Source organism: Oryx dammah, unplaced genomic scaffold, assembly GCF_014754425.2.
Source record: "Oryx dammah isolate SB20612 unplaced genomic scaffold, SCBI_Odam_1.1 HiC_scaffold_27, whole genome shotgun sequence".
Classification (NCBI taxonomy): Eukaryota; Metazoa; Chordata; class Mammalia; order Artiodactyla; family Bovidae; genus Oryx; species Oryx dammah.
Window position 1 is genome coordinate 135,099,930 of NW_024070211.1, and position 18,351 is coordinate 135,118,280.

The 18,351-nt window shown below is 42.1% G+C and overlaps 1 protein-coding gene across 1 annotated transcript in view; it reads left to right on the forward strand.

The window, feature by feature from the left end:
* Positions 1-18,351, forward strand: part of CYFIP1 (cytoplasmic FMR1 interacting protein 1) — a 104,193-nt gene that overhangs the window by 29,808 nt on the left and 56,034 nt on the right. The window contains exons 2-10 of the mRNA XM_040227900.1: positions 1,382-1,504; positions 1,580-1,669; positions 2,297-2,374; positions 2,562-2,663; positions 3,491-3,672; positions 7,109-7,205; positions 7,295-7,423; positions 13,698-13,802; positions 15,664-15,755. Of these exons, the coding sequence (XP_040083834.1) occupies positions 1,388-1,504; positions 1,580-1,669; positions 2,297-2,374; positions 2,562-2,663; positions 3,491-3,672; positions 7,109-7,205; positions 7,295-7,423; positions 13,698-13,802; positions 15,664-15,755 (992 nt within the window). The 5' untranslated portion in view covers positions 1,382-1,387. The remainder of the gene's footprint in view (positions 1-1,381; positions 1,505-1,579; positions 1,670-2,296; positions 2,375-2,561; positions 2,664-3,490; positions 3,673-7,108; positions 7,206-7,294; positions 7,424-13,697; positions 13,803-15,663; positions 15,756-18,351) is intronic.

The window sequence follows — 18,351 nt, forward strand, 5'->3', positions numbered from 1 at the left end:
CGTAGGAGCTAAGACGTTGCTGGTTCTTTACTGAGTAGTTCGGATTGCAGCTGGACATTTTGGATATTATAGTATGAGACTCTGGGTCTTGTTGAAATCCTAGGAAATGTTGTTTTTGTTTTAGCTGGCAAACAGCCTGCTTTGATTTAGGCGACAGTTCTGACCTGTCCTCTCTGGACTCTGGTGCAGTGTCACACCTGTCTTTGGAGCTCAGCAGTGCCTTTGGGTCTGTCCTGTGTGCGCCTCCTGTGGCCGTCTGGGACCTGGCTCTGGTCTCAGGGCTTGGGATGTGAGGATCAGATCCACGCATGTGCAGCTTGAGGGTGAGCCTGATGACGTTTCTGACCAACTTTGTGGGCTTGCTCTTCCACGCTTCTTCCTCTCCACATTGTCCCTGGGGCTTTCCAGTGCCCTCGGGTTCCCTTTTTGGTCCTCTGACCAGCATGCTGAGGCTTTGGAAACCTGCCTCACCAAATACTTCCGCACCCATGCCTGTGTGGTGCCCAGGGCTAAGTGGAGCAGCTGGGTGCCTCTTCCTTTTCTTTCAGTGTTCTTGCCCAGCCTGCCTGCTGTTACTTCCAATCTCAGAATGAACATAGCTGACCATGTAGCTGCCCCACGTATCCCGCTGGGGTCAGGGCTGCTTCACATGTCCATCTGGAGTTAGAGTTGCTCCCTGAGGCCCATGAAGGATCACAGCAACATTCAGCGGGAGGCAAGCTGGAGTATGTTGATGCCTCCCTTCTGGAGCCAGCACAGATGTATCAGATGAAGTCCGTCTCCTTTTCTGTGCTTCTGTATGGCAGAGTTCAGGTTCTCAGTCCTCTGCCAGTAGCCCTCTCCCTTTTTCCTTCCTTAGCCATAGGCCCTCACCTTATTGGGCCCTGCAGGCTGTCCTGTATTCTTGGAGTCAGGGCACTGGCTTTGTGCATCTTCATCCCGAGCATGTGGCCCTGCTCAGAGGACACCCCTGGGAAGTGTCATTGGTTGGAATCACTGTTGCCCATCGGAGGCTGTGCTGGCCTCCTGAGGACAGACATAGTACGGGAGGAACTGTTCCTGCCCCCAGCTCAGTGAAGGGGTTGTCAGACCCTCGCGGAGAGCCCTCCAGGTTGATGGCCCTGAGGTGGGAGGGTGGCAGGAAGCCATGGCATGTGTGTTGGTCCTTGTGCCTTAGACCACGACCAGCAGCAGCTGTGTTGTGACTCCCCTGTTGATGAGGCCCGAGAGAGATGCCAGGCCCCAGGGACAGTCTAAGATGCCTCTGCCATCTCTAGCTCCCTAAGAAGAAGGCACAGGGGAGCAGGACCCTAAGTACCCCACCCTGGAGGGACTGTCATGCCCTTCCTCACAGCACAGGGGGCTTTGTGTTTGGTCCTAGGCCAGGATGGCAGCCCAAGTGACGCTGGAGGACGCACTGTCTAACGTGGACCTCTTGGAAGAGCTGCCTCTGCCTGACCAGCAGCCCTGCATCGAGCCCCCACCATCCTCACTGCTCTACCAGGTGGGTGCTGGGCAGCTGCAGGACACGTGACCTGTGATGCTGACCTCCATGTGATGGTTTTCTTTTTCCTTCCAGCCAAATTTCAACACTAATTTTGAAGACAGAAATGCATTTGTTACTGGCATTGCAAGATACATTGAACAAGCAACCGTCCATTCCAGCATGGTAACTACATGGTTTCCTCAGTGGGAGGGCAGGGGGTTGCCACATCTGAATGGCGAATGTCTTTTTTTTTGGTATTATTCTATTGCTAAGAACAGTGCATGCTCTTTCCGAAAATCTGGCTTCTGTGGCCCAGAGAAAACCTTTGTCAGCATCAGCAAGCCCACTCTCCTTTGTTTATACTTGTGCTCAAGCATACCAGGCGCACACCCATATAGGATTTAGGTTGCAGGAGTGAACTGCATTGTTGTTATAACTATGTATATTAATAATTTAATGAACATTTTGATATGTCATTAAATTACACCAGATGAAGTAATTTTTAATAGCTGTCTAGTCCATTTGGTAAATGTTCAAAATTTAACTATTTTTGCATGTTTACTTAGTTTGCCGTGGTTTTTTATAATAAGTTCTATTATGAATATCTTCCTAAATACATACTTAATCTCCCCGACTAGATTTGTACAAGTGAAGTTATTAGATCAAACCTTGTGAGCATTTTAAAGCATCTTAAAAAATACTTTCAAACTGTAGTCAGCTTCCTGGCCTTTCCCCCTGGTTTATGGCTGTATATGTTAGCAATTTGTGACTGTTCTGCTTGCCTTTGATTTGCCCGGTGTACCCTTGCAGAATGAGATGCTGGAGGAAGGCCAAGAATACGCTGTCATGCTATACACCTGGAGAAGCTGCTCTCGGGCCATCCCACAGGTGCCAGTCCCAGCCAGACCCCACCCCACCCCCACTGGCCACACCCCACTCCAGACAGACCAGGCCTCGTCCCTTCCAGGCTTTCCTGCCCAGTCACACCACACCCCACCTCTGACCTGCCCTCCTCCAGCAGCTCCTCACATTCTCTGGGTTGAAGCCTATCTCTGTCATGCTTGTTTACTTCCAGGTGAAATGTAACGAACAGCCTAACAGAGTTGAAATTTATGAGAAAACCGTGGAGGTCCTTGAGCCTGAGGTCACGAAACTGATGAATTTTATGTACTTCCAGGTAAAATGGTGCAATAATCCCAGGGGTTTAGTGCAGAGAGTGGGGCGCTGGCACATTTACTGCATGTAAATTCAGATGCTCACAACAGCTTTGAGGCCAAAGGGAACTAAACCTTTGACAAGGCTAAAGCCTGACTGGCTGTTTCAGAATAAATACTGCTTTTATGTTTCACTTCTCTCCTTCCCTTGAGAGTGACTTTGTATTTCCTGCATGAAGACTGCTTTCTATCAGTATGCTTGTACTTTGAGTTCATCTGGTTTTCACATGTTTTCATCCCATTGTCTGCTCTGGTGGGCCTCACCCTGGTCTTGACTCCTTCTGGCCCTTGGGTTAGGCAGGGTGGCTACGGGAGGGGCCTTCCTGGATTTTTAAAGACGTACTTTAGAAATGTGTGTGAGTTTTTTTATTACAGATTCCTTTAGCAAACAGAGAAGATAGAACTCCTTAGGTGATGAGTTTTTGTTTTATCTTAAAAAATTGTCCAGTGGAAATCCTCCCACTCCCTTTTTCAACTCTGAAAGCTAAAGCAATCTGCTTTACAGATGTTCTTTTACAGCATTTTGCTCAGTAACTTTGCCAGAGTAGTCAACAAAATTCTTTTACTTTGGGGACATAGTTGGTAAAGTGCAAAGTCGATGATGATTGTTACAAAGACATGTGGAAATCACTTTCTAGAAAATGTCTCTTTACCTGAGCTGTAAATAATGCACCTTTTGGTTGGGCATTTCATCAGCGAGTAACGTGAGTCTGGACCCTGTGCTTGGAGCTGAGTCTGGGGTTGGCCCGTCCCTGAAAGCAGTGTATTTGTCCCTGCTTCCTCTGCACAGAGAAATGCCATTGAGCGTTTTTGTGGGGAGGTGAGGCGCCTGTGCCATGCGGAGAGAAGGAAGGACTTTGTGTCCGAAGCCTACCTGATCACCCTGGGCAAGTTCATCAACATGTTTGCTGTGCTGGACGAGCTGAAGAACATGAAGTGCAGTGTGAAGAATGACCACTCAGCCTATAAGAGGTGAGCGCGCCTTTGCATGGGGGGTGCGGCACTCACAAGGGCCATTCTTGGGCCTGAGACAGATCACGAGCCCTAGGAAGCATTCTGGTAGTCCTGTGTGTGGAGGGGGCTCTGGACTCCCATCACCCTAGAGGACAGTGTGCTGCCGTGAGCCTGCGCATCTAGGCTAGGTGGGCACGTTACAGCAGTGTGTCTGTAAGACTGAGTATGTTGGTGGCAGGTAGATCAGAGCAGCTGTCCTGTAACCAACTCTCTAGGGAAAGTCTGTGTCCTAGACTGTTAAAACAAGTTGGCTGGAATGGGATGCTGACTTCTGTTTGCTTTGTTAGACAATGAATCTTAGCTATACAATTGAATTAGAAGAGATTTACTTTGCATCTGAATAGGCTGTGGTTTCATTTGTAGAGAAAGGAAAGTAATTTCTCCTGGGCCCTTCTAGGTTCTTGCCTGAGAACTGCCTTTAAGAAAGCAGAAATTAAGAAGAGCAAAACAAATTTAATTTAATAAGTATGGGGGCGTCCCAAATATGAGACCCAAAGAAGTAACCTTTTAAACAAAGAAAAAGTAACCTGTGAAGAATTGATAAGACAGAGAAGTTTGAGTTGGCGTGGTCAGTGAGTGAGGAGGTAGGAAGGTTGTTCACACAGCCTCTGGTGATGAAGACGCCTCCTGACCTCCTGGTACAGGGAGGTTACCTTTCATGTGAGAGGTTTCTTTCCTGCTTTCAGGGGCACAGAGGAGGTCAGAATGTACTTGCTGCAGCTATTTAAGTAACTAATTCAGAATAAATCAGTATGCCACAGTGGCATATTTGGGGGCAGCCTACCCTGAACCCTAGTGCTGTGTCTTTAAAATGAAATCAACTTGAGATGCAGCACGAAACAGATCTGAGCTTGGGTCAGCAGTGGGGGTGGAGCTAGATCTCCCAGACTTCAAGCCTTGTTCATGTGAAATAAGTTCAGGTGTTCCATTCACCGAGTCGGCTCTGCATGCAAGCGTAGATCTTCAGAATGACAACATCTTTTGAACTGTCCTGTTAACTCCTCTCCAGTAGGAGAGTCTGGAGTTGTCTCCATTTGATGCCAGTGTTCGGGGATTTCAAGTGTGTGGGACTCTTGGTGGAGCATGGGGCTTCTGAGCTTCCCAGTCCAGGAGGACAGCTTCTGCTCCTGATGGCACAGATCACTTGTTGCATGATTTTGATCAGCTTTGTCAGCCTTTTATCAGAGAAATGGGGAGGTAGACAGCACCAGTGGTTTTTCATTTTAAAGAGGTTTCTTTTCTCTCTCTTTTAGCAGTAGCACCTTTATTTCAAAGCCCAGTCTGGAAAACAGTTTAAAGATGGGACTGCTCTATGGAAGGCCATTGGAGGGCCCCTGGGCACCCCCTTCAGAAATTGCCCACCATCTTTGCTGCCCCCCAGGCTCCCCTGAGCACAGAAGATGGCCGAGGCACCCCTCATCCTCCAGCATCCTCTTGCTGTGATCTCTGTTATGGACAATCTGTTGGTTCACTTTCCCAGGCAATAACCCTTACTCATCCCCAGCCCTCACACTCATGGTCAACATTCAAAATGCTTTTTATTTAAAAAAAAAAAAATCAAAAAACACTTTATTTGCACGTAGCTGGTAGTTACAACTTCTTCTAAGTGTAAGTTCCAGATAACCCATATTGTCATGGTGAGGCTGAAGGAAAATAGAAACAGGTATTTTTGGTCCTTTTCTTAATTTCCATTCTTGCAGCTTCAACAATCACTCAGATCAATAAAGTGAACATTATATATTCTTTTAAAAAGAATATAAACATACCAGTTAATATTATTTTACACATATATTAAAAATAACTTAAATAAGCAAGATTACAGTTTATTTCTCACCTGGAATGTCCTGATGTAGGTAGCCTGCAGCTAAGTGGGTTCCAGACCGTTCAGGAACCAGGGCTCCAGCCTTGTAGCCCAGAATGGCTACTTGAGCTCCAGGTGTCATCTCTGCATTCAGGTCAACAGGAAGGAAGGAGAGTTGAAGGCCCTACAATATCTCTTATGAGTAAACTTTCAAGTGCCTTACAAAGTTTGCCTTATATCTCATGGCTGAGCAGTTGATCCCAATGTGGAGACGAGGCACGTTGCTGTGCTACAGAAATTCAGGGTGTATTTTGAAGCAGGAAGGAAAGAAAATGACAGTTGGGGTAGGTTACCAGTCTTTGCCATGAAAGCTTTTCTTTAGTAAAACCCTCAAGGTTCTAGGTTGTACAGACAGGTCCTAAACTGTTTTGGGGAAGCCCTAGATGTGCAGAGTCCTCTTATGTGCTTTCATACTGCTTTGTAAAAACTAGAGACTCAGCCCATGTTGTGCAGGATTGTTGGACCTTTTTCAGATATGGTGAGAGTCAGGAGAGTTCAGGGGTTATGTATTGATTTATAATAAGAAGTGTATGTTCATCCTCATTTCTGGCACAACTCCTAAAACCCTTGTAATTTCCTGTGATGAAAGCATAAAGTTTCTTTTGTTATGTTAGTGTGATTTTGGAAAGCCCCTAGGTACCCTCAGGATGGGGCTGGTCACCAGAGGAATCAGCCCTGGGACTGGAGGGTTGGAACTTGTAGTCCTACCCTCCTGACCTCAGTGGGGAGAGAGGGGTTAGAGGTTGAACCCATTACCAGCATCCAGTAATCTAATCAAACATGTTTATATGAGGAATCTTCCATTAAAAACCCCAAAGGACAGGGTTTGGAGAGCTTCCAGGTTGGTGAACATGTGGAAGTTTGGTGGAGTGGTGATTGGAGAGGCCGTGGAAGCCCCCATTCTTTTCCCATACATTGCCCTACTCCTGGGGTCTGATGCTGTCTTCCAGCAGTGTCAGAATTTAGTTCATTGAGGGCCACCCAGCTGGTGTTAGAATATTGCTTGATGGTGTGGGAAAACCCACTGCTCATGTTAGACTTGGTACCAGATCTTTAGGTTTGTCCAAGATGGAGCTGCAAATTGGTGGTGGAATCAGGATTTTGTCTCAGACCTTTGGCACAGAACTGTGTGTGGTGTGATCCCTGACTGGTGGGAGGTTTGGCTGCCCAAAAGTTTCCCAACAGAGAACCTAAACGGTGCTGTCACTCAGCACTGGACTCACGGAGCCTTTTTCAGACTTGGGGATAGGGAGCCAGCGTGAGAGGCCATTGTGTCGGTGCCCTTCAGGAAAGCTTGTGAGTGGTGCTGCCACGTCTCTGAGGAAGTCCGTCAGCTATGGACAGTGGGGTCGTGAGCTGTCCACATTGCAGGGGAGAAGCTGGAGGAGGCTGAAATTGAAACCAGCGTCTGTGATGCACATTTCTACAGATAACTGTAGCAGCAGTAGAGTAATTTTGATTTTGCCAGGGTTTTTTTTTTTTAATGTCATTAAGCATGTTGGTTGATTAACCTTTTTTCCCCCTCTTTTATAGGGCTGCTCAGTTTTTACGTAAAATGGCAGATCCACAGTCCATCCAGGAATCACAGAATCTGTCCATGTTCCTGGCCAACCACAACAAGATCACACAAGTAACTCACACTCTGGCTGATGGGGCACATTGCCAGGGGGCTGAGGGGCAGAGAGTGGTCAGTGACATAGATCTCACTCTGTGTTTTAGTCTCTGCAGCAGCAGCTTGAAGTGATTTCTGGTTATGAAGAGCTCCTAGCAGACATTGTGAATCTCTGTGTGGATTACTATGAAAATAGAATGTACCTGACGCCCAGTGAGAAACACATGCTTCTCAAAGTACGTGTGTTGAGGGAAGACTGCCAACAGCACCATGAGAAAGGGGCAGCCTTCTTTTCATCAATAGGCTGAACTTGATGATTGTTTTGCCAACCTTTTCTCTCATGCTTGTTTGTGTGTGTGTGTGTGTGTGTGTGTGTACATATAGCATCTTCCACCTTACATGCAGATTGCACTACAAATCCTTGACATATTCCCATGAGTGTATCCCAAGCCTGAGCCCAGTGCCAGGTAGATCTCATGTCCATCCCTGGAGAAGGTGCTTGTAGATAAGGAGGTTTTGGTCAAGAACTTTTCTCAGCATAAAGCTTCTTGTAGCAGAGATTGTGCCAGATTTTACTTGGCAGGGATGTAGTTCCTAGAAATTTAGTATACTGTGTCACCATGATTGGGCTTCCCAGGTTACTCTAGTGGTAAAGAACCTGCCTGCCAGTGCAGGAGATGTAAGAGACACGGGTTTGATCTCTGGGTTGGGAAGAGCCCCTGGAGGAGGGCATGGCAACCCACTCCAATATTCTTGTCTGGAGAATCTCATGAATAGAGAAACCTCGCATGCTACAATAATCCATAGCATTGCAAAGAGGTGGACATGACTGAAATGAGTTAGCACACATGCACGTCACCGTGATTATAGTAGACTTTTGTTGTTCAGGAATCCTGCCATTTAACATAGTCCTCATTATTACTCTATTTCAAATTGGGGAGGTTTTCAATGATGTTTCTCATTGGGAAAATGAGAGTTTGTTTTTTTTTTTTTTTTTAATCAAATGAAAGTTTAATAATGTGTACATTGGAGAGAACCCAGGAAAACTGAGCAGCTCTGAGGAGATGGTTCTACCATTCTCTTCACTCTGCTCTCTACCTTCATAGAGAGCAGCTCTGTGGGACCCTGTGCTGGATGTCCTGCTGGCCCAAGCAAGTGGGCCCAGCTCCAGGATTTCTTCCATGTAGGAGAACAGCATGGAGGGGTCAGAGAAAAAGGGCGCTGTCCAGTGGAGTGCTTTATGATACTGGAGACATTCTGTTTGCACCTATTGGTACAAGAGCCCCCTGGCAATAGGTGCTTTTGGAAATTCACATTTATTATTGCCTTGTGCTTCAGGAGAGGTGGAACTGATGTGTATACACGTAAGAGGAAACAAGAAGTGACATAAAATAGCTTCATGTGAAGCGCTAGCTATTAATTTCTGAGAGGCTTTTAAAAATACTTTTTAGCAAGCCTAGAAATATTAAAATTACAAAAAGAAAAATCTCATTGGAAAAGACATAAACAGTAAAAGTAGTAGATCAACTTGTAGCAAGGTTAAAAGACAAAAGTAGTAAAATCACCTATATTCATAATAAATAGTTAAGGGATACAGAAAAGATATAAAATATGATATAAAAAAACATTAAGCGTTGGTAGGGGAATAAAAATGCAGAGTCACTAGAATGAGTCCAAACTTAAGAGATTGTAACTTAAAATAATCATATATATACATATATATGGGTGCTATATATCAACCTCATGATAACCACAACCAAAAATTTATAACAGATACGCAAAAAAGAGAAAGAAATCTAAACCTAACACTAAAGATAGTCATCAAATCACCAGGGAAGACAGCAAAAGAAGGAGAAAGGAATGAAAGGAACTATGAAAAACTGAAGAACTTAACAATGAATAAAATGGCAATAAGCATGTTGTTGTTTAGTTGCTAATTGTGTCTGATTCATTGTGACTGCATGGACTGTGGGCTGCTCCAGTCCATGGGAATTCCCAGGCAAAAATACTGGCATAGGTTGCCATTTCCCTCACCAGGGAATCTTTCTGACACAGAAATTGAACCCGTGTCTCCTGTTTTGGCAGGCAGGTTCTTTACTGCTGAGCCACTAGGGAAGTACCTATCAATAATTAATTTAAATGTGAGTGGATTAAGTGCTCCAGTCGAAAACATACAGTAGCTGAATAGGTTAAAAAATAAGACCCATATGTATGCTGCCTTCAAGAGACTCACTTTAGATCTAAAGACAGACTGAAAGTGAGGGGATAGAAAATGATATTTCATGGAAATGGAAAGAAAGCTAGGGTAGCAGTACTTACATCAGACAAAATAGACTAAAACCAAGACTTCACAGCACAATTCTAAAGAACAAGGACAAAATCATGAAATGTGGAAGTTTGCTGTGCCTGTGATGTCAACAGTAATGTTGAAGAAGTGTAGAAAAATGATAGAGGAGATGGAGGAACTTCTCAGTGTGTAGATGCAGGGTCAACCACTCAATGCTGCTTCAAAAGAAAGCTAAAAGCCTTTGTGAAGACTGGAGGAAGAACCACAGTAACGAATCAGAGGGTGCATCTTTTAATGCCAGCCATGGCTAGTTTCATCAGTTCAAGGCTAGAGTCATCCTTTACAACATAAAAGCAAATGGTGAGATAGCTAGTGCAGATAGGGTAACTGCCTGGGAATTTCCTGAAATGCTTTGAGAAATTATTGATGAAGGCTTATATTTACCAGAGCAGGTTTGTAATGTAGATGAGACAGGACTGCACTGGAAGTGGATGCCAGACCAAAGTTACATCAGTAAGGAGGAAAAGTTGATGCCAGGCTATAAAGAAGCAAGTTCAGTTCAGTCGCTCAGTTGTGTCCAACTCTGCGATACCATGGCCTGCAGCACGCCAGGCTTCCCTGTTCATCACTAGCTCCTGGAGCTTGCTCAGACTCGTGTCCATAGAGTCAGTGATGCCATCCAACCATCTCATTCCCTGACGTCCCCTTCTGTTTCTGCTTTCAGTCTTTCCCAGCATCACGGTATTTTCCAGTGAGTCAGTTCTTCGTGTCAGGTGGCAAAAGTATTGGAGCTTCAGCTTCTTTCTGACTAGAAGTCAACTATAAGAGAAAATCCAAAAAAACACAACCACGTGGAGGCTAAGCAATATGCTACTAAAGAACTAAGGAGTCCCTAATGAAATCAAAGAAGAAATTTAATAATACCTGGAGACAAATGAAAACAGAAACACAGTGTCTATAATCTGTGGGACATAACAAAAGCAGTTCTAAGAGGGAAGTTTATAGCAATATAAACCACAGGAAACAAGAAAAATTTCATATAACCAATCTAAACTTACACCTAGAGGAACTAGCAAAAGAATAACCAAAACCCTGAAGGAAATAATAAAGATTGGAGTGAAAAACAGATGAAATGGTGACTAAAAAGAATAGAAAAGAGTAAAACTAAGAGCTCGCTTTTCAAAAAATAGACACATCAATAAACTTTTAGTTAGACTCCTCAAGAAAAGTAGCAAGAGGGCCCAAATTAAATCAGAAATGAAAAAGAAGTTACAGCCAACACCACAGAAATACAAAAGGTCAAAAGAGATTATTATGAACAGTTATGCCAATAAAATGGACAACCTAGAAATGGATAAATTGCTGGAAACGTACATTCTACCAAGATGTATCAGGAAGAAACAAATTTATGAACAGACTGATTACCACTAATGAAATTGAATCAGTAATCAAAAAACTTCCAACAAATGAAAGCCTAGAAACAGATGGCTTTACTGGTGAATTCTACCAGACATTTAAGGAAGAGTTAACAACTATCTTCAAAATATCCCCACCCCTACCACAAAAATTGAAGAGGAAGGAAAGCTTTTGACTTCATTCTGTAAGGCATCATCACTCTGATATCAAACCAGACAAAGATATCACACACACAAAAATTACAGTCCAATATCATGGATGAACATAGATGCAAAAATCCTCAACAAAATATTTGTAAGCCAAATTCAGTACATTAAAGAGATCATACACCATGATCAACTGGGATTTATTCCAAGGACTGTAAATCAATTAATGTGATAACATATTAACAAATTGAAAAATAAAAATCATATGACTACCTCAACAAATGTGGTAAAAACTTGACAAAATTCAGGATCCATTTATGATACAGAATCTTGACAAAGTGGATATAGAGGGAACATACCTCAGCATGATAAAGGCTGTGTATGACAAGCCCACAGTTAGCGTCATACTCAGCAGGGAAAGTGTATTCTCTTTAAGATTAGGCACAAAACAAGAATATGCCCACTCACTCTCACCGCCTTTATTCAGCATAGTATTGGCAGTCCTGGCCACATCAGTCAGAGAGAGAAAAGAAATTACAGGAATCCAAATTGGAAAGGAAGAAGTAAAATTGTTACTGTTTGCAGATGCCATGATACTCTACATGGACAATCCCAAAGTTACCCACAAAGAGCTTTTGGAACTAATACGTGAATTCAGTAAAGTTGCTGGATGTAAAATAATATACAGGAATCCATTGTGGTTCTATATACCAACAACAAGCTATCTGAAAGATAAATTTAAAAAAAAAATCCCATTTACAGTTGTATCAAAAAGAATAAAATACCTTGGAATGAATCTAACCAAGGAGGTAAAAAACCTGGACTCTGAAAAATTATAAGACATTGTTGAAAGAAATTGAAAACAACGTGAACAAATGGAAAGACCTGTTTTGTTTTGGGGATTGGAAAAATTAACGTCATTAAAATTCCCGTACTACCCAAGGCAGTCTACAGTTTTGGTGCAGCCTCTATCAAAGTACCATTGGCATTTTCCACAAAACTAGAACAAATAATTCTAACATTTGTAAGGAAACAAAAAAGACCCCAATTAATCAAAACAATCTTAGAAAGCTTTAAGAACAAAACTGGAGGTATCACACTCCAGTTTGATGTAATTGATTTCAAACTATACCACAAACTCAGAACAGGATGGTATGGCACAAAAACAGACACAGATCAGTGAAACAGAGAGCTCAGAAATAAACTCACACTTAATGGGCAATTAATCTATGACAAAAGAAACAAGAATATGTGACAGGGAAAAGACAGCCTCTTAATAAGTGGTGCCGGGAAAACTGGGCGACTCTCACACCATATATAAAAACAAGCTCAAAATGGATTAAAGATTTAATTGTTAAGACCTGAAACCATAAAATTCCTGGAAGAAAACTCTCTGACATTATCAGTTTTAGCAACATATATTTTTTTTGATCTGTCACCTCAGAAAAGGGAAGTAAAGGCAAAAATAAATGGGACTATATCAAACTCAAAAACTTCGAAGGAAACTATCAACAAAATGAAAAGACCACGTACTGAATGAAGAAGGTATTTGCAAACAATATATTCAACGAAGGGTTAATATCTGAGATGTAGAAAGAACTTGAACAACTCAATGTGAAAAAAAATTTAAAAATGGACAGAGGATATGAATAGGCATTACTTACAAAGAAGACATAGATATGACCAAGAGCTACATGAAAAGATGCTCAGTATTACTCATCAGGGAGATGCAAATCAAAACCACAATGAAGGATCATCTCACACTTGTCAGAACGGATATTGTCAAAAAGACTAGAGATACCAGTTGCTAGCAAGCAAGTTTGGAGAAAAGGGAATTGCTGGTACGGTTTGAAATTTGGTGGGAATGTAAATTGCTGCAGCCGTGACCGAAAACAATATGGTGGTTCTTCAAAGAATGAAAAAAATTACCATAAGATCCAGCAATTCCACTTCTGGATAGTTACATGAAGAAAAATACTAATTAAGAAAGATATATGCAGCATTGTTAACAATAGCCAAGCCATGAAAGCCTAAGTGTACATTGATAGATGCATAAGAAGGTAATATATATCAATATAACTATATAGTTAGATATAATGGAATGTTGTTCAGCCATAAAAAATGAAATCTTACCATTTGTGAATGTACTTGGTATTATGCTAAGTGAAATAAGTCAGGCAGAGAAAGACAAATACCATATGATTTCACTTATATGTAGAATCTAAAAAAATAAATGAACAAACGTAAAACAGAAACAGGCTCATAGATACAGAGGACAGGAGGTTTCCAGTTGTGGTATAGAGGAGTGAATGAAATAAATAGGTGAGATTAAGAGGTGTAGACTTCTGGCTACAAAGTGAGTGAGTCCGGAGGATGAAATGTACTGCTTTGGAAATACAGTTGTTAATATTGTCTGTCTTTGCGTGGCGGACCAGTGGTAACTAGACTTATGGTGATCATTTCTGAGTGTATAGAAATATCAACTCACTGTGTTGTGCACCTGGAACTAACATAGGGTTGCAGGTCAACTACAGTGTTTTTAAAAAGTGCTTTTTGAAATAAGAATGGATCGTCATTTCAAAGTTATGAACTATAGCAGTGTGTTTATGGATAATTAAACCTGCAGGTCTAAGCTTTATGTGCCATTTTGCGATTTTTCAGGTCATGGGGTTTGGTCTATATTTGATGGATGGAAGTGTCAGCAACATTTATAAACTAGACGCCAAGAAAAGAATAAACTTATCCAAAATCGACAAATACTTCAAGGTGAGTTGCAGTTTCTAGATAAACCTTTTTATTGAAGTGTATGCAGTTTGAGCTTTGGGAGGTCAACCTCTGTGACTGGTCCAAGTAGGAATGCAGTGTTGGCAGGTGGGTGGGTGTGAGTAGACTGTTTCCTGCTCTTACAGCAGTTTTGCCTGAATTTGAACCTTGTCTAAAGGAGTCATGCCATATGTATTCTTTTGTGTCTGGCTACCCCCACTTTGTTTGTCAGATCATCCCTGTGGGAACCTGCAACTATAGTTTTTACTTTTTCATTGTGGTGTGGCTCTGCATTTTATGACTAAACTGCAGTTTGCTTATCCATTCTGTTTTGAACATGAGATTGTTTCTGCGTTTTGGCTTGTGTGAACAGTGCTGCTCTGACGTGTGCACATCTGTGCACATTTTTACTGGATGAGTACCCAGTGGCGGACTGCGTGTTCATCTAACAGAATGGACATTTTCAGTGCAGTAGATACAGCCTCACAGTTCCCTCACATGGCTGTGCTGACTTGCATCACCACCAGCAGTGAGCGAGCATTCTTGGGGCTTCATATCATCCCCAAGAGGGCATCCTGAAGGGTGTGCCTGTGTGTCTTTGAGATTTTATTGGCTGCTCGTGGTTTAGTTGATGTTTCCCTGATTGCTTTTCACGGTATTATTAGTCTTTTGTGTGTCTCTTTGTGAAGTGTCCTTTCAAGTCTCTCATTCTTTTTTTTTCCCTGTTGGTTTGTAGTTCTTTACGTATTCTGGGTATGTATCCTTTGTCGGATACATGTGTCCTAAAATACATGCATTTCCCCTGTGTCGCTCTTATTTTTCACTTTTGTGAAGAGTCATCGGTGAACCGAGGTTCTTAATTTTAATGTGGTCCGATATATTCATCTTTGATGTCCACTTTAAGAACTCTTTGATAAAACAGACTCTTGAGAATTTTCTTTTGCATTACCTTCTAGGAGCATCATTGTTTCCTTTTCCATCTAGCTCTGTAATCTCCCTGGAGCTGATGTAATGTATGCTGTGAGATGGGGGTTGACAGTCTTGCATTTTTTTCCCTCTACGGGTATCTAGTTGACTCTGTTTCCCTTTCATTGCTCTGAGGAGTCACCTGGGTCATACAGCAGGTGTCTCTATGACAATGATTCTGCCTTGAGTTGCTCTGCCCCCCTGGTCTGCACCTGTGCTGGCTTAGTTGCTATAAGTCTCCAGCAGGTCATCAGGTTATGTTCTCCACAGTTGTCTTTAGCATTGTCCCTCTATCTTTTGAAATATATTTTAGAATTGACTTGCTGATTTACACACAGACATACACACACATGCACATACTACTCATAAACCATTTTTCCTCTTGGAATATTGTTAGGGATTCTGTTGAATCTGTAGGTCAATTTAGGGAAAATGGATATTTTTAAAATAGCATGTTTTCCAGTACATGAACCTAACATAATTCTCTAGTCACTTAGAACTTTAAAAAATTTTCCAGAATTTTTGGTAATATTTTGTTTTGAAGTCTTAACATATTTGGTTAGATTTAATACTACATACTTTTATTTTTTGATGCTATTGCAATTTTTTTCTCTTTAGTTTTTTTTTTCCTAGTTGTTTCTTGTATATAGAAATGCAGGTGTTTTTTTTTTTAAATGACCATGATTCTAGCAACAAGATAGGTTGATTTTAATGTTTGAATTGGTTCTTTAAGTGAATGTAGAAAGTTGTTTACAACTTTTTTGCAGTAAGTGATTTGCAGAAATAGCATTCAACCTGCAGTAATTATTAGCATTCCTCATTCTTCTTAGATTGTATTTGGTGACTAAATACAATATATAATGACTCTGGGTTTTTTATTTTTATTCTTTGACTACAGCAGCTGCAGGTGGTTCCGCTGTTTGGAGACATGCAAATAGAACTGGCAAGATACATCAAGACCAGCGCCCACTATGAGGAAAATAAATCTCGGTAGGCAGAGAGTGAGTTGCCCAGTCCGAGCATTCTTCAGTGTTCTCACTGTGGTTCCTGACATGCTGCTTACCTATCCAGAGACGCCACCTTGGACATTTTCAATCATATGCCTGATATGGTAGTCTTTTCCATGTGTAGATGTTTACATTTAAATTCATTTATAAGTGCAATTTATTTTCTTAGTAGAATGGCCACATTTCAGATATCTAATAGATAGGGTCTACTGTTTTGGTCAGTAGAGATATAGAACTTTTCATCATCCCAAAGAGTTCTGTTAAGACAGTGTTGGTCACATATATGGAAGTATAAACAAATTCCCTGGGTGCTGATAAAAGCTTAAGAACCAGTCTGCTGGGAAGGGGCTGGATGTTTGTATGCAACTTACAGAGGTTATAGAACTATCACCGGAGGGCCAGAACCAGACCAGGCTTATTTTTTCAAGGTCTCAGTTGTTGAGAATGGACTTTACATTTTTAAAGAAGTGTTTTTATTCTTTTTTTTTAAGATGATGGCTCTACGGCTGATGTGACAGAGACAGTGTAGCCTGCAAATTTTAAAGTGCTTACTTTCAGGGCCTGTGCTAAGACAGTTGACCAGTCCCTGTTATAAAGAATCTGCAGCTTATGGTTACAAGTGATAGTAAATACATAATTCTTTTTATTGCACTTTCCACATAGTCACTTGAGTCTCATAGGATGCTTCTGTTGACTTTCGCCAGATCCGTGGTCTCCATTCAGCCATGGTTTTGAAAAATACAGTTGCACCTCAATCTGGCTACTCAGAGGTTAGCAGTCTTTTTCTGTGCAGGCCAAATTATAAACATATTATGTCTTTCTAGCCACATATGCCACATACTCTTATTTGTTACTTTTTTTAAAAATTACTCTTTAAATCTGTAAAAACCATTTATGTGGCTCTGAGGCACATAAAAACTGGTCACGTTGGGTCTGTGCTGTATGCAGCTTGCCAGCCTCTGTGCCAGCTTATTTCCTAATACATCTGCCATTAACTCTGATATGTGATGACCTTCCTCAAAATCACATTCACTAAACTGAACCCTCTCTTCCTTTCAGCATCGACTTGAGCTCTGATTTGGAGGTTGTACTGATTTCCATGGTATAAATAGAAATGCCAGCCTCCAATTAAATAAATTTAAATTTTAAAAAATGCCTAAATGTAAGCTAGCAGTGTATACCTCCTGCTGTAACAAACACAATCATCTGTATAGCATAAGTAATGGTGAAGTCAATGACAGAGTCAGGAAGCAAGGAGTTTTGCATACTTTGTTTTTAGTATGGTCTGGTGTAAGTCATTGGCCATTATTACCAGTTAATTTCTGTGTTTCACAGCCACTGAGGCAGATGCCTAAACCTGTAGCAGTCAGCTCTAAGAGCTCAGCCCAACAGTCTAACAACTGTGTCTGGCCCCTGGGATTGGTGCAAGTGGCAGATGTTGGCATCTGGCTCCTGTACGAGCTTATTTCCTAACACATCTGCCATTAAATCCGGTAACACATATGCCTCTCCTGAGGGGGACATGCCTGCAGGGAAGGCCAGTGTGTTGAGAGTGGACCCTGGTACAGGGCCTGGCCTTGTGTGCTTGCTGCAGACTCAAGGAGCCGCCTTGGCTGGTGCCTCTGTGATTGTTATGCCATCTTACAGTGGAATCAAAGTTAAAAGTGATGCCGCTTGAGATAGTGTACTGATCATCTTGAAAATTGGTAATCTGCATCCTTTCCTTCTGGCAAAGGGGTGAACTTGTTAGAAACATGGTAGAAGTTGGTGCTGAGTGTGAGGAAACCAAGGGAACTGCTCTGAGTCCGAAGACCCATGCTTTCTGCCCAAGAATGCCAACAGATTTAATCTTTTTTTTTTTTTTCCCAATTTAAGTTTTTTTTTTTAAATTTTTATTTTTACTTTATTTTGCTTTACAATACTGTATTGGTTTTGCCATACATTGACATGAATCAGCCACAGGTGTACATGAGTTCCCAATCCTGAACCCCCCTCCCACCTCCCACCCCATATCATCTCTCTGGATCATCCCCGTGCACCAATTTAAGTTTTGATACCCTTTTTTCCCACTCTGTTGACTATATCTGTTTGCTGCTAAAATGGTATGTTGTACACGTAGTTAGTTATGACAACACTGTCTAATTTCCAAGTCATGTCAGTTTCAACTCTCCCATCAAGGATAACTTTTGTTCCTGAGTCTTTGGCTGACTTGTTTTGTACTATAGTTTATATTTTCACATGTGAATAATAAGGAAATACTAGTTCCTGCCAACTGTGCGGTAATGTGTCAAGGGGCTCTGGAAGGGTTATGCAGTATCTTGAATCCAGCAACTTTCAGCTTTGTGGAAAGTAGTTTACTGATTAAGGAGAAATTACGGTTCCTTTTCCAGAATACAGACATGAGAAGGTAGACACAGACCCGACACAGGGAGCTGAGGCAGACCCAGCTGTTACCATGCAGAGAATGCCACGTTTGCCACCTTGACCTCGGCTGCAGTGGGCCTGCTGGGCTGGGGGTGGGCCTGCCTTGCACGTGTCCTCGGCCAGGTGTCCCTCAGGTCATGCACGTTTCCCCTTTC